Source organism: Falco cherrug, chromosome 4 (genome assembly GCF_023634085.1).
Source record: "Falco cherrug isolate bFalChe1 chromosome 4, bFalChe1.pri, whole genome shotgun sequence".
NCBI lineage: Eukaryota > Metazoa > Chordata > Aves > Falconiformes > Falconidae > Falco > Falco cherrug.
In genome coordinates, this window is record NC_073700.1 from 73,885,947 (window position 1) to 73,902,971 (window position 17,025).

Consider the following 17,025-nt stretch of genomic DNA (forward strand, 5'->3'; position numbering starts at 1 on the left):
AAACTCTACCAGATAGTTAATAACAGGGGAATACTACCTTCAATAATATTCCAAGATAACAATGTTTTATCTGAGGAAATATATTACAGTTATGGCTTCCTGACATATTTTTTTACGGTTAGAAACCATACACACACAACAGGCTTTTCATTAATGATAGCACTAGATACAACTGGAGCTAAAAAAGCACTAAACAAATTAGGTAGTTGATGGAATGCTCAGAAGGAGCTGGAGAACAGCACAGCTGCCACACATATATTCTGCAATTCGAGAGCTGACGTTATCTAATGTGGTAAATTAGATGGATGGTGAACTGCGTTAAACCACAAGGGATTCCTTTAGACAAAACATGAAACATTGTTTACCAGCAGTATTCTACTAGCATGGTGTATTAAATACTTTTATTCTTATACAAATGTGCTAATGTTATGCAAATAACTGAAAAGAAACAGTCTTTTCATGTTTACATCTTCCTTTCTTCAAAAAAACGGGAGATGGTAAAAGGACATCTGTAACTGCCAAGTGACACTCATAAATATTTTGCACGTAATCTTGCTCCCTTCAGTGAATTGATCCAGGGTGTTCCCAATATATTTAAATTAGAATAATTGGCTCTGCTGGTATAGCAGAGAAAGAAGATAAAGGAGGAAAGTGGTACCTGGACTGTTCTAAGGGTTGCGATTTGAGCTCTCTCTCAGTCTTGCCCAGTAAAAACTGTTTGGTGGGACCAGCCCACACTCCTTTTCTTGGGAATTCTCCTAGGATAAAAACTAAATGAAAGACAGCCTAGACATGGTACCAGTATTTGAATGGAGTCTCCCTAGTCTCCATGCAAAATCCCTGTGACTTAGTTTTTCTGATATTTCTCCAATTTATTTCCCAGTAACTTTGCAGTGCTTCAGAAGAGGCTATCAGAAGTTACTTTAGTACAAAAGGGAGAGCAAACCAGAACTCATTATACCGGGAACAGGCTGGGAATGCTGGTGTTTGAAGCACCAAAGGGAAAGAAAGGCCTGTCTACTACAATAAGTTACCAGTTGCTTTTGAATAATTAATCAATCAAGCGACTTATGCAATTGAGAAGTTTGTCTGAGTTTATGCAGCCAGCTTCATTTTCATGATGGCATTACAATCCGCTGCTGTGGTCTGTCAGTAATTGCAAGGGATGGAGCTTGCCAGCCACTGGGTCATTTAAGTTATTTAATACTGGCACAGCGATGAGCTGAAATTCAGCATTCAGTGAAAGGGAGCAGTATGGGTACCCTCTATCTGCCTTGACATCTGAGCAATCAGAGCATGAATTGATCGTGCTTCAAATGTTACTTCACATTGAAGCACAAATGCCGGTGTGGTGCCACGTGTCATGCATCCAGCCTGACAAGAGGTGCCTTACGGGGACTCCTACATCTTCAGGTGTGCACTGGCAAACTGGAGCTGACAGCATTCGAATCATGGCTGGTGTGTTCAGAAGAGGATGTTTAAAGAAGATAAGATCAGTGCTCAGCAGTCCTTTACCTCGTGCACTTGGCAAGTGGAGAGAGCTTACATGTCAATTCTATACTTGAATATGTTTGGAGTTTGTTTGGATTTTGTAAATCAAAACTGGATATTTTCAGTAATAGAAGCTATAATAATAATCCACTCTCAGTGATAAGTGTTGGCTTGTTGAAATATACTCTTAAGAGTCTTTCTCTCCATTTTACCACTTCCAATTCCCTCAATAAGTCTATTCCCAGGCATATGCCCCAAAATCCTTTATGGCCTTTGCTAAAGGAGTATATTGGATTGTCTTCTAGCAAGGCAGTGAGAGAAGGCAAAAGCCTTGGTAGCTGCATCCCTCACAAGTCCTTCGCTGGTAGCTCCTGGCCTTCTGCCTCTTTGAAGTCTCTTTTCAGGTTTGGGGAGACCCATCTGAGGAGCTGAAGGGAGAGTTGGGGTAAGTGGCAGGTTTTGGTTGAACATCCATATCAAGGAGTTTGTTAATCTAGGGTGTGAATTAACTACTCTGCACTGACTTGTATGCAAATGCACTATCTACAGAGGCAATTATTTCTTCCATCTTAAAGCTTACATCCAAGTTGATTGCTGTACAGGTTTCCAGCCAGGTTTGGGGCTCAGCCATAGGAATGCTTTGCTTTGTAGGATTCAAGAAACCGAGGTTGGCTTTCGGGGTCCTGCCTGTCTGGGTAAAATTTGGCATCTTACGCCTCTGCCAATGCTACAAAATAACCATTTTTAATAGAAAACCTCAGAGCTTGCATGACCTACTGTGTTACAGACTCAACAAACACTTACTTTGGGTTTAGTTCTTAATTAGTTTGATCTTTGGAAATATAATACCTGTTCTTTGCAACCTGAATAATTCATCTTAACTAGAGATTTAGTAGAAAATCCTACAATTTTACATTGAATTGTTAGAGATAATCCTAATGCCGGTTTCTTTGTTGTGGTGGGGTTTTTTTCTGATTTCTTACTGTGGATGTTTATCCCTATGGGCTGTAGGAGCCTGTTCAGCAGTTCAGTCTGAGGTTCCCAAGTACTTGAGCAGATCTGTCCCTGAGGTACAGCAAACTACTATAGTATCGCAGAGCACTCGAGAGAGAAGCCTTCACTGAGTTCATTGCAGTTGATTTATTTAGTCTTTTATGTCGTTTTCCATTTAAGACTAGAAATTGGGTAAGGCAGATTTCTTCCCGTTTCACATGGGTGGTGCTCAATGACTATCTTAAACACTTAAGGATACTGCCAGTTGTGAGAGCCTGCTGTAAATACTTAAAATGTTTCAGAAATTAAAAAAGAAAAGTGGTTTTATAGCTTTTTCTTGCAGAATTACCAAAGAAATGTCAGCTCTTTGGAGTTACTTGCCCACCTGCATAACAATTTTTGTTGGCCAATACAGAGTTTATTCTGTGGAATTTATACTTTCTCATGGCTAGAGCTCCTGCTAGAAAATAATGCAAGAAAAGATTCCAGTCTCCTGGTTAATGACATTGGCAGTTATAAAGCTTAGGAGTTGTGAGTCAAGCTCTTTAATCTTTCTCACAGTGGAGTTACATGTAACCTAAAAGTGCTTGCCAGAGATTAATAGGGGAAAAGAAGCAAAATTGTTTTGAGTTGACATCTTTGAACTGCATAATCAATGTGAATTAAGAAAAAAACCTGCTTGCCTCTTGATGTTGTGCCGTGTGGGGAATGTTCTGTGAGTATGCAAAATGAGCTCCGGAGAATACAATAGCTTTTGATTTAAAAATTAATTTGCATGTTGCACACACAAACTTGCAGATGGAGTCTTGTTGTGTGTTGCTAAACAGTATTAGTGGTGAGCATGTACTGAAAAAGACTACTGACTTTATAAACTGGGATTTAAATGAGACATGAAATGCCATAGTACATGAAATAGTCTTAAATCTTGTTGAAGCAAAGACCCTTCAATTAACACCTAGTCATCTCGAAAAAAAACACTAAAACTGTACAAGAGAGAGAAAAAGAGAGAAATCTTATCTGCCAAGTAATCTGGTTCTGGTTAGATGTGTTTTTGCGTGGGAAAATATGGAAACTCTTTTCACCCAAGCTTTAAGTGAATCTTTTTATCCAGTGATTTAAAGAAAAAGTGACTATTATCTCAGTACTAGAGATAGTTAATGTGGCCAAAGCTTTGTAAAAATTAAATGCAGAAATTACACAGTTTAGTTGGGACTTATAGGTACGACTATAGGTAGAATTGTCTTTTAGAAAATCACTTTAAAGAGGTGATCCAGGGAAATATCAGTCAGAAAAGCTTCTGACATCAGGTGCATTCACAATTTTGCTCTGTAATATTTGGAAAAAATAATGGCAACTGCAAAATAAATGTAAAAATCCTGGTTTTCCTCATCTTTTGTATTAGCCTTCTGATGTCTCAAGAAATTGCAATTCATAATTAAAAAAAAATCCTGTATATGTGCTTCCATAAATAAGAATGCCTAAATATTCTGCCCACCTTGGATATAAAGTCACTTTTAACTTTTTTAGGTGCACGGACTCAGCCACAAGTTCACTTTCAGAGAAGATCTGTGAAATTACCAGAGAACACTAGCTACAGTGATTTGACAGCATATCTGACTGCAGCAAGTTCACCCTGGGAAGTGGACAGTTTTCCTTATTTGCAGGGATTAGATGGAAATGGAACAGGTAACCCACTACTTCAGTTTTGCTCTGATTTCATACGGTCCAGGGATCAACTTTTGACCATATCATTTTTTCCATTCCCCATTCCAGCAAACATTCTTTAAAATTTGGGTGATGTGATAGGTCCTACCAAAATGCTATTCCTATAAGCAAGAGAACAAGGTCCACTATCCCTTAAATGGGGCCACTGAACAGCAAAGATGAAGACTCCTTGGCCTTGGGAGATCAGAAAAGTTTGTTACACTTGTAGTTTAGAGCTGAGCCTCCAAACATATCACACGTGCACATACAAGAACGGAGATTAATGTGAAGTGACTAAAGAGAATTTAACTTGAGGATGCCATAGAATTCTTAAACTTTTTCTAAAAATGAAGTGTCTATATATCAAGGATTTCATACTCTGTTTTTTCAGCTAAGTGTTGTTTCAATGGCTTTGTTAATACTTTTGAATCCAGCTTCAGTCAAAAATGTGCAGATTCATCTAGCACCAGAGGGAAAACAATGGAAATTCATAGTAGAAACACAATCACTGTTAAATTCAGAACTGTAATACATTTTTATTGCTGCAACTGCCTGTTACTCTACTTCTCATTTAGTCTTGATTGAAATAATTGGTAGTGTGTAGGCTAGAGAAAAATAGAAGGATTGAGCATAGAAGTCTTCAAATTCTTAAAATGCTGGTGTGAAAAGGAGAATAAAGTTTTCTCTGTGTCCATCTTGGGTTAGAAAGCAAGCAGTAGACTTGCAGTGCTGCAAGAGGGATTCAAGACTAGTGATTAGGAAAACCTTGCTGAGGTGAGGATAGTTTAAGCTGTAGAATCAATTGCTTGATGGTGTTGGACAGAGATAGATGATCACCTGTGAGGATGGCATAGGCATAGCTGAGCCTGCTTTGAAGCAGGCTAAATAACCCCTCGAGGTCCCTCCCTGATGTTTCTTGGGATGGATTTGCTTGTGATGTGTTGATCTAGGTGTCTTTGAATGCTAGGTAATGTGTGTAAATGGTGTGTATTGAGCTTGCTAGCTTTTCCCTGAAGAAAAAAAAAAAACAACAACCCACAAAATAAGCTTCCCCTTCCCTTTGTACAAATCTGAATATCTCCTTTTCTATTACAATTACAAATGTGTCTGCTACCTTACTGCAGTCCTTCTGTCTGCACCAGTGAGTACACCTCATCCTATCTCTCTGTCATCTCCCTATTCTCATCTTCAGCCTTCAGTCTCCTCTGGCTCTTCATACTCAGACACTATCAAGTATCTCATTATCTTTTTTAAAACAAAGGAATGCACTTAATCTCACTCATCTGTCTACTTCCTCATCTGCTTTCTTTTTATCTCTAAACCCACTGAACAAACTGTTGACTATGTGTGTGGGATTCCTCTCTCCCAAATCTTTCCTTAGTGCTCTGCAACCCAACTTCCCACCATTGCATTTATTTAATGAAAACAGGTCTTGCCAGATTTTAATCACCTCTCATGGGAACTACACAACCAGGACATCATCATTCTCCTGTTTTACCTCCTAGCCTCCTACAAAACAGATGAATACACCCTTGGTTTTTTAGTCTTCTGTATGCTTGCATGATGGGAACTTTTCTACTTGAGCATAGGGGCCCTGGTTTTGATGTTTATTAGCCTTCAAGTAAAAGTATGTCACAAAAGACCAAAATGACCAGCAAAGGAATGGGTTTTAAGAGACTGAGAAAGAGCCTTGTTTTCTGAATACTGTAGTATAGCATAATACAGATTATACAAATACAGTATATTTGTATGTGCACTATAGTATAGGTGAAATATCCTCTATTTTTAGTAGAAGTTTCTCCTGCTGTGGAAAGATGGAGCTTTAAAATCCTAAACTTAGATTGACTGACTTTTCGTCATCTCCGAGCGGCATGGTGAAGATTTCACCTGAAAAACTTTTGAAGGAATAAAACATGAGATAATCTCCTGCTGGGTATTTTTTAGTATTTCTGTTCTCAAGAGAAAAAGAAAAATATGTACAAATTTTAGACTTCTAAAAAAACTTAGCAGTAATTTGCATGGGAATTTTGCAGTGTTCCAGAACACTGCCCCTTCCCTCTCTTCTCTCTCTCCTTCCCTTCCCAGTTAGTCCTCTGTTCTTTCACAGTTTATTTACATTCTGTAGAGTTTTGGAGAGGTCCTCCCAGCTAATCCGCTCAGTTCTCTGGCTAGTATTTAGCCAGGGTGACTTAACAGTTGTTTTAACCAAAACCTATTATCTATGAGTTCGACAGTTTTCATAAAATCCCAACTGGGTGTTGAAGTAGTAATACGGAGTGGTGAAAATTCACTGCATGAATCAGCATGTTCCAAATGTAAAAACTGAAAGAATTTAGCTGCAAGTAGTGACAAGCCTGTATAGTGTTAGCTTATTGTTTGTATTAATCACCAGTTGGAGAGCAGTAGGATGGTTTCACAAAATCATGTTCTTTTAACCAAACTAATGCAGTAATGGACCGAGCTGGCTAAATAACCATTACTGCTGCTGATTTGTTTCTTTATGAAGAGTCAAATCTAAGTCACAGTGGATTTTCCTCTGACTATTTTTAGAGCCCTTTACAGGTCACCAGATGTCAAAAATGACAAGAAATAAATGAAAGCTGACATTTATTGAAGTTCATTCCAATTTAATTTGTGCTTGCGCTTATCAGTTTTATAGCATGTGAGAGTTTCATAAGCATTGATTTTAATTTACTTTCACAACAGAAAAGAGAAAACATTATCTTTTAATGATCATTTACGTACTGTGCAAGGTGGCAAACTGAAGGATTATTTCTTCTTGCCAGAGGTCAGTGGATTTTAGAAATTTCTTCATCTTCTAATGTAATTTGTTCAGCCTAGTACTGAGCAAAATGTCAGTGCATCTTAAGTAAAAGAGATGCAGTGTTTCACCATCAGAATGCTTTTTCTGGAGCTGAAACCTCGTTTTTACTGAGGTTTACTAATTTCATTAAGATATTAGGCAGGTATGCTTTATCAAGACAGTAATGGAACAAAAGTCAGAACTTTCAATATCTATAATTAAATAAAATATAAAAAAGAATTAAATCTCAGATATTGAACTAAATGTTTCTACAACCTTAAATTATACCTTTTGTCATTAGGAATTTGTATATAACAGAATGTGGACAGGTTGTGATACTTGGAAACAGGAATTTTTCTCTGATACCAACCTGAGAAACTTAGGGGCCCAAGTCCAGTGACCTGGGGACAAGCATCAATCTGACAGAAGTTATAGGTGCATGGCAGAGGCAGTGGATTTAATGATCAGGGATAATGGAACAGCTTTTTCCCCACTGATTCTCTCCTCTATATCTGTCTTTTATATTCTAAGGCTGGAAGGGGATGATACTGTGCACCGTTGGAGCATATAATATACAAATGCTTGGGTAGGCTGGCAACCTTCCCCTGTGCCCTAGCTGAAATTCCAAGCCTTATTTTTCTGTTTTTTCTGTTAGCCGTGTGGCTTTCTTATATGGCCATCTTCAGAGTGTCTGTTTTCTCAATACTTTCATCCCTCTGGAAGATAGCTTTCTGCCCCTCTGTTCGCAGTAGATCAAAGCAGTGTGTATGCCCTTGCATGTCAGCAATGCAGCAGTGACACTTGCCTTGAAATCTGGGGGAAATGTGCATCAGAGTAGACGCTATAGTAAATAAGCCACATGCAAAGTTACTTCTGGTTATTTTCCATGTCTTCAGTTTGGCACCTCTTGCAAAATCCAAAGAATTTAAAATTCTGAGGAGTTTTGTCTTTCTTTTCCCTTCCTTTTGCCACCTGCACCTCCACCCCCTACCCATGCCTTTCCTGGTAGTCTTAACTTTGGTGAGCTGTTACTTGGAGATACTGAATTTAGTAAGGGCAATCGCTTGAGACTTAACTGTTAAGAGAAATCATAAAGGTCCTAATGCTTTCCTGCTATTCCCTCGAATGTACTCATCCTCATGAGCACTGTTGCTGAGGTACTGCAGGTTCCTAAGGACCTTTTGTGCCTCAGCGTTGCAGGTGGCATACCACTGCTGGGTAGGAATGTGCTTTTGCAGGTACTTTACACTGATGTAAGGCACCAGGATTACAGGAGAGGGGTAGTACCCTGCTCCCTGCCAGCCAGGCACCCCTCTGCCTTCCCTCAGATTAGCCCCACACCAGGATGAGTGGCTGCGTGACCCCTGGAGCCAGCACAAAGGAGAGGGCACAGCTGCTGCTCGTAGCAGCAATGTGGACCTGTATGGCTCATGCCCCTTGCAAAACTAGAAGCTCCATCTCTTCCAGTTTAATCTGCTACTGCTATTGTTTTGAGCTCCAGATCTCCTTGGTTTTAAACCTCAAGCATTTTCCCCCTGAATACATCTATATGTCTGTGGTATTTCATCCCTGTCACTGATTCATTTGGTTAAATGGTTGAAGGGATAGAATGCTTTTTCAAATCATACTGTCATGAAATAACATCCTTTGGCATGCAGCTTAAACATAAAGAATAATTATTATCTTAACACAGATAAGAAGATAACACTGTGGGTCCTAGTAATCCATTTACCTTGGTTTATTTCAGTGAGATGCCAAAGGAAATACATCCTGGCATTCTTAAACATACGGTGGATCATCCTTGCCCTGTCACTGCATGTTTGGGGGTGTGTTAGTTATAATATGGGCATGTGAGATTTTTTTTTTTTTTTGCCATGATTATGGCTGTGATATTTATTTAAGATGAATTAAGATGAGAAAATATATGCAGGAGATTTTTGTATTGGAGTTTTCTTGTCTTCAGAATTTTCCAAAATTAAGTGAAAAATACAGAAGCATATATGTCTGTCTTGTGAATTTTGTAAGGCAGGGTTACTGCTACCATCCCTTGAGAAATATGTTGGTGCAGTACTGCAGTGTTGAACCATGTGGGTGTATGTATCTTAAATTCTGGGAAATTCTGTAGTCACAGTGTTCATTCATTCTCTTGGTAGGAAACAGCACTAGGTATGACCTCACCCCTGTCACTGCAGTCAGTGTTCATCTCCTCAACAGTGATGGGACTCCAATCCCCGTGAATGGCCCCATCTATGTAACAGTGCCTCTGCCAACAAACAGCAACTTGAAGCACAATGCACACGTTCCAGCGTGGAGGTTTGACCAAAAATTTGGTAGGTAACATCTCATTGTGATTCCCTAAATGGCTTCGTTTGTCTGAAACTAATGTCTCACTCATTTATGACGCTACCATAGTAAGGTCTTCACTGTAATGTACAGAAATCTGCTTTCTGTCTAAAAGGAGAGAAGAGTTTTATTGATCAAGTAATGCAAATATATGTATGTATGCAAATATACTTCAGTAGCATTGTGTGCCACTTCTAGACAAAATCTTTTGTAAATGTACCATTTTGCAATTATTAAATATTTTATGTAAAAAACATCTTGAAAGAACTTGATTTCACCTACAGACTGAGAAACAGAGACACATATTCACTACAGCATTGAATTGGAAGTCTGGAGAAATGGAAACTCGCCTTATCTTTGCCAGCAGCCAGCTTTGGTCCGTCTCTTGTCTAGCTCAGTTTCCTGCCTGTCAGATAGGAAACATAGTACTGACTGCTTTCATAAATCACTTTAAGATTGACTAATACAATCAAAAAGGAAAGTACATGTGAATAATTAAAAAAATTATGAAATATTTTGAAAAGACAGAATGACTGATCAATATGAGCTGTAAAATACACTCAGTTTTGTACATTGCAAGATAACGTTTGCTATTGTGAACAATAATTTTTCCAGAAATATGTGGTTTAGGCTCTATTTCTGTTTTGGTTTGTTTTTTTTCATTGCTAGCTGGTATACCATGCTGGCTGGCTTTACACCTTCGAAGTGTAAAGGATTAAGGGGTGCATAAGTCTTGTCCTGGTGATTCCCCTTCAGTTATTGCACTGTGCCTACTGAAGTATGTACCAGATGATTGTTAAGAAAAAGAAGTGAAAAAAGAAGAATGGAAGGTGAGAAAGGTAGATGCTGGGAGGAAGGGAGGAAGAAAAGAAGAGTCAGAAATGTGGATCTGTATAGACAATTTGTGGGATTTTGTCCCTGCAAGGCAAATGTTTTGAGCCAGTTTATGATCACATCTAGAAGTAGAGCAATGAGCATGAAACCAGTGTGTTAGAGGAAGGGGAGGGGAGGGAGGAAGAGAGAGGTGAAGGGGGAAATAACATTTTTGCTTCCTTCCTGCCTCTGTTTACTGAACAAGGCGACGTATTTTCAAACAGCATGCCTATAAATCTTTTGTCAGACTTCAGCTGTATTAGAGAGTAGAGCAGTAGAATTTAATGAAGAATAAATCTGAATATGATATAAAAGTGAATAGTAGAAAAAAAGTGCAATGAATGGATTCCCTTAACTGTGGAAACAGCACTTTTCTTGCGGTGCCCTGGCATTAAGTTTCACTACGGTTTTCCTGAAACTGGTTTTGATGTGTGATTCTAGAAACTATTTTGTTTTCTCTTGTTCAAAAAAAGACCAGGAAGACTAACTCATGTTTACTTTCTCCACAAGAAGCAGTCCATCCCCCTTCCTGTCAGCTGTGTTATAGCTGCAACCCGCCTCACTGCTGGTTACTCACTGCTAGTGCAATGATTCTGATTTTGGTTATGGAGCTTTCTCATTTATGGCCAAATTTCCGTGCCCCTGCGGTGGGGCCACAGAAGCTTTCTCTTAGTATGGAATATGGGGTTTACTTTTGTATATAAAAGCCTAGTTACCCTATTGTGTGCGCTATCTATTAGTATAGATCAATACAGGTTAGTTAATTACCGTGGCAGGCTTGAGGCTTCCAATCTTAAGACAAGCCCAGCCTTGTATGATTCATGCCAAACTGCTGGAGAACTTGTGTTACTGGAAGGGGAAGGAGTGAGGACCACTAAACAAAACGCGTCTTTGTCAGGCCACTTAGCTTCACAAAGCCATGGAAAGGATGGTATTGAAGACGTTATGCTTAAGCTCCAGCTTACACTTCAGCTGAAGTAGGCATCTTTCTGTGCAACCAAAGGTGTTGAACAAAGATGCATTTAAGCTCTGACTGCAGCATGCCAGTTCTAGCAGAATTTTGGCCACATCCCAACCAATTTAAATTACAGTAGCCTAATTTAATAAGTAGAGCAGCCACTCTCTCTTATGCAGGCTACATTAGCAGCCTAAGGGCTGTCAAACTAGCCATATGTAGCGTGAACATGGTGGTACCCTGTCATTCCCCATCCCCATTGTGCTTGGACTGCGAAGGGGAGAGGATGGGTGATGACTGGGATGGCTCCATGCTGAAGAAATCCTTAACTGGCAAATAAGTTTTGTATCCCGTTTGCACTGCCAGACCTGTGCCTTGTCAGGATAGGACCTCTAACCTCATTATTCTGATTGTGTCTTTCATTTCAGGAGCTGCTTTTCTCAGTGCTAGTTACGTTGCAGTCTCTCCTTAATAGATTTTCAGTGGCTTAAACTTTCACACTTGTATATGAAAACTGAGTAAATGCCAGAGATGGAAAACTAACGCTGTATTACCAGGCAATAAGGCAAGGCTTCTCTCTAGTGTGTGAGCAGTACAGTGGATGCTTGTTCGTGCAAGCTATTGTTTTTGTTTAGAGTCCATGCGGTTGTCGTCATTACTGCATGAGGTATAATTTCTGCTCTAAAAAGCAGAAATACTTTTCACTTTTAGAGCGGGGAGTGGAGAAGGGAAAGAAATACTGCGAATATATTTTAATCCTTAGAATCTCATGTATTTTGCTGAGCTCATGATGTACTAATATAAACCCAGTGGCATCTGATTGGAAGTGCAGAGATTTTCATAGTTTCTACAGGAATTAGGCATATTTGCATATTACAGCAGCCAAAAATAATTAATGGCTTTTTAGGATATTTACCATAAACAGTCTGTATTTTCATGACCTCAGTTTCTGTCCTTGAGAGATGACTGGGGAGAGAAGGGGGAGAAGTGGCATAGTCTACTTAAGGCTGAGGGTGGCTCCATTGACACTGATGAAACACACAGTCAGAAAAAGCAGGCTGACATCAAAATAAGACAATCTGCTGCATCTATTTTATACTGTTCCAAATGAGATTTTTCATTACAAAACAAACTCACTGCCTTGCACGCATAGCAAGCAAATTAAAGCAGTAACACCTTTTTGAATAATTAATAAAAGGAAGAACAACTGTCAATGCCCTGGCGAAGTTTTAAGGTAAACTAATACATCTGACCTTGCTCTTGTGTTGGAGATGCACTCCTCCACCTTTCTCTGCAGCATCTCTTAGTGTTGGTAATAATAAGCACAGATGCATTGATGTTACAGGGATGTGTACACTCAAATGCAACTTAATCATTCCGTATCATTGAGATACCCATATCTCTTGTGTTTCACACTACTGTAGGAGAATGGTTTTATTTCATAGCACACACTTAAAGGCTTGAACATAACAAGATGGGGATTCTCATTTTTATAATCAGGATTGCTCAGTGGGGTTTTCTGGTTTGTTGGCTTTTTATTTCCCCCAAGCGCGGAGTCTTGTTTTTCTCAAAATCTGAAGGGGCTGAAAAACGTTTGGTTTTTTCTTTATCCATAAACAGATGGTTGGGATCATGGCTTCCTCCCTGTGTATTTGTCTTGATAGCAGTAGGATTTACAATATATTAATCTCTCTATTCTTGGACACCACATTTCTATTCAGGACTTCTTTTTAGCCTTGTCCTCTTCAGTCAGAAATTAATACTGCAGGTCCCAGTAGAAATGAAACTTTGTACCTCCTGTATCATTTCCAGCTCCCACCAGCTGGACTGAATAACACAGCACTTGCTCAGCTGTATTCTCCTCAGCCCCATTTAAATCTTTTATGCTTTATGTTAAGGTGTCTGTTTTTCGTTGGACTCAGTGAGAAAAAACTGAAAGACCAGCATTCTCCATCTTAAGCCCTCAGTTTCATTCCATGTGGTATGGAGGAATTATGTTGCACCTAGACCTCTAGATCCACATCTACAGCTGTATGAAGGACTTCAAAATATTACCAAATATTACAGAGTGCATAATATGGAATTTGGATTTATTTTTTGGTGACAATATTGATGCATCTGCTAGTTTATTAATCCCACCAAGTAACAGGAAAATATTTCCAACACTGGCAAAGGCCTCTGGGAGTGAAGGAGATAAACCTCCACCCTTTTGCTCTTCCTTCTTAAAATGTGTTACTTCTCATGCACTATGTGCAAATGAAGTTCAGAGTACTGTTTCTCTGTTCTTCCTCCTCCCTGAACACTTGGTGTACATCTTTGACGTGACCTTGCTGTCTCTAAACTACTGGCTTCTTCACAGAGGAGGATGTTTCCCCAGTGCCTGCAATCTCAACCATGTTTTAATGTAAAGCAATGGCAGAATACGGAGAAGAGTATCTTGAAGAACTCTTTTTATAGCTTTATAAAGCATAATACTTTATGTACTCTGCTGTGCTTGGTCAGTGCTTTCTGATTGCATTTAATGCCATAATAGATTTCTAAATACATTTGGAAATCTGGTACTTACTTTTTCTGGATGACGTCCTGCCTTCAATGGTAGAATTTCCATTGATTTTTTGTAGAGTCAGAATTTCCTGATGTTCCTTTCTCAGCAAAATGGAGATAATGTTTTCTGTGCTCAAAAGAAGCTATGATGATAGGCTCATGTATAAACAGTATTGGTGCCTACTTAAACTTGACTGCAGTATGGTTTTGCTGTATTTTGTGGAGGTAAAATGATTCTTGGGTTTTGTTCATAGTGTTTATAGGGAGAGAGCAACAGCTGCTGTCAGGCAGAAAATGTAAGCGGGTTACTGTACATCGACCTGTCTAGTTCACTGCACATTATTTGTAAAAGTCTTTGATTTAAGCTTCCCACGTGGTAGCAATGATAACCCATCCAAAGAAAAGAATTACTTATATTTTCATAGCTTAAAAATAAAACATATTCCTTTTTGGTGTGAATTTGGTTAACTTCTGATTGCCATCACATTCATACACTGCATGAGAGATAGAAAATAATCATTTAACAAAAACTTTTGCAGTCTGTTGTTAGATCTGACACTGGGTATGAGTACATGCCTCTGAGCTCAGACAGATGGCCTGCATTTGGACTACACGCATCTGTGCACATGACCTGGGTCTTCATGCACTTCTGTGTGGGTTTTATTGGGTTTTCTACATGTGAGGAATGGACGTTTCAGGAAAACACACTCCCTGCTCCCAAAAGATTGAATTTAATATAATCAGATCCAGAACATTTGGTTCTAGATCAGATTCATTGGTAATATTTATTTGCAAATTACAAGGAGAAAACCAAACCTCCACAAAATTCATAGTTACACTATTTCTGTAGTTCACAAGTTCCTTGACAATTTGATTTTACTTCCTTTTTTATCGCAGCTGTAAAGGTTAAATTATTCTTAAACACTACTGAGGAATACAGATTTCTAACTAACTGCTCTCAAAGAATTTCATATTTTGTGTGTTGCCATAGAAATGGCAGCTACCAAACCCAGCTTTTTACCACGTATGACATCTACATAATAGGTGCAGATATAATTGCATAGTAGTAGACAGACCTCAGCATTGAGAGGAAAAGAAGCTCTTCCTCTGATGCTTCACTGTGTAGCTCACTGAGGTATGTTCTCACTATCGTGATTCCTCTGGAGCGGTGTGGTGGATCACAGGAGGCAGTTGTGCTTGTTTATCAATATGTAGGTTGATTTTTAAGTGGATGTTGTGGTTTACATATGCGAAAGTGATGTGAATGGATTATGCAATTTCTCCCCATCTTATATACCATCTGAGCTGCGTTTTTGGCAAAGCAGACATGGTATGGCATGATGGTGGAGCTTAAGAGGATGCTGAAGTATAATCGGGTTGGTGCCAAAGTAGCGATATATGCAAATAATCTACTATTATGTAGCCAAGGAAATAAAACTGAAAACAAATAGTGTGGCTTCTGGGAACAGGGTTTAGTAATGGACCTTCCGTTGTATCACGTAGATGGCCCTGTAGCTCCACCTACAGAGGGCATGCAGTAGGAGGTGGGAAGAGGTGGACATCAAAATATCAGAAGTGGAGAAAAGACCATTGTTCTTGTGCAGCTGCTTGAGTTGGAGAGGACTTGGAGATCGGTGGAAATAGAGGCAGGAGTGCTCAGAGCAGGAGTGTGAACTCTCTGGGTGGGGCTGGAAGAGGCTGAGGAGGACCTGGGCCAGCCTTCCTCTGTGGCCTTGGGGATGGTAGGTCAAATCTCTTGTGTGTCTGCTTCCAGTTCCAGCCTGAGAAATAGAAACTGAATGTGAGTGTGATGTGAGGCTGAATGAAGGAGAAGGCATGCAGTGTTTTGAATTGCCTTGTGCTTTTATTTATTACTTGTTCTAATAATTTTGTCAATAACTGACTGAATGTGATTAATAATGTGATACAGCGAGTATTAAGGGCAGCATCTTTCACATATACCAGTAACTAGCAATGGTGGTCCAGCAAGCATAACTAAGCTTTCACTTTTGAAATGCAATTGTTAACCAGTAATTATGTATGGAAGTAGTTTTCTTTAATAGTCTCTTCTGTTCTGGCGTTCTGGAAGGAACTGCTAAGGGGACCAAAGCAATGCAAGCAGTTCTCAGTGTGCCCTGTCTTCTACCCAGACGTAATTAAAATTATTAAATAATGAAAACTGGCATGTTTTTTTGTTAAACGCTTGATAGGTGATGTAGGAGTAGAGATGGCAAAGACTACACAGCTTCTCAGACACAAGTAACAAATTGAACCATTAGACTTCCTTGCAAAAATCTTCAAGGTATGATGTTAAAAGCTTTTCCCTTAGAGTACACCAAATAACGGTGGTGCTGCTAGAACAGTAGCAGGATTTAGCCCTGGAAGACTTGTGTAGCAAATTCTGTAAGAGTGGAAGAATAATGAAGGTATGAGCTCAGAGCAAGGACGTTTATTTTTTGATGTTGCCTAGCAACTCCAAAACCAAAATTGTAATATTAACTTAAATGCTACAAATTTTTAAACCCGTGTGTATTGGGGGATGGGGAGGAGGAGAGTAATCTCTATCAATATTCAAGAAGGAATTTTTCAGCTTCCACTGTTAGTGCCTTCAGCATTTTAGAACATGAACAAAAGTAAAACCAATAACCCCATCCTTTTGTAGTAAAACTTCCTGTGCTGATACAGATTAGAGGTGATTTTTGTTTGGAAGAAGTAATCTGATAAGCAGCTTTCAGCAAGTAGAATGAAAAGCTACAATTTATGTATGTCAGAACATGCTTTAGGAAGTTATTTTCACAAACTTAACCTTGATTAACTCTACGTTATAACATTGCCATTTGAAGTGTCTAAATCAATTACTTCTAGGAACACTGTTAGTATGCTTTGAATATCATTTGCTGTCTCACACTCTACCTGATAACAACCTGCCTCATTCCTTTTGACACATATATCTCCATTTAACTGTGAATCTCTGCCTAAGACATCATAGACATCACAGAAGAAATCCATGCTGAAAGAAAAGCACTTCTTAGTAAGGAATATTTATTTAAAACATCTATGCTATTAAGTATTACAGTTAAAAGTATCTTTCTTTCCAAAATTCTTTTGTCCAGGGTAGATAATCTTCTGAATAAAAATAAATTATATAATGGGATTATGCTTAATTTGCTTTCTGGCTAATTAAATCCTCTTATTTGTCAAACCTATTGGATGGAAATAATTCATGCTGTAAATAGCACAATTTTAGTTCCCTGCTTGAGTGGGATTGGATGATCCCATCACCAGATACAAGAAACAAAACAAAAAGCAAACAGTATTT

General features: G+C 38.9%; 1 protein-coding gene across 5 annotated transcripts in view; it reads left to right on the forward strand.

Moving 5' to 3' along the window:
- The window catches only part of FAM171A1 (family with sequence similarity 171 member A1), a 98,332-nt gene that overhangs the window by 67,109 nt on the left and 14,198 nt on the right, over positions 1–17,025 (forward strand). For all 5 annotated transcript variants that reach the window (XM_027800340.2, XM_055708780.1, XM_055708781.1 and 2 more), the window contains 2 exons: positions 4,012–4,170; positions 9,145–9,321. In XM_027800340.2, coding sequence (XP_027656141.1) covers positions 4,012–4,170; positions 9,145–9,321 — 336 coding nt within the window. The remainder of the gene's footprint in view (positions 1–4,011; positions 4,171–9,144; positions 9,322–17,025) is intronic.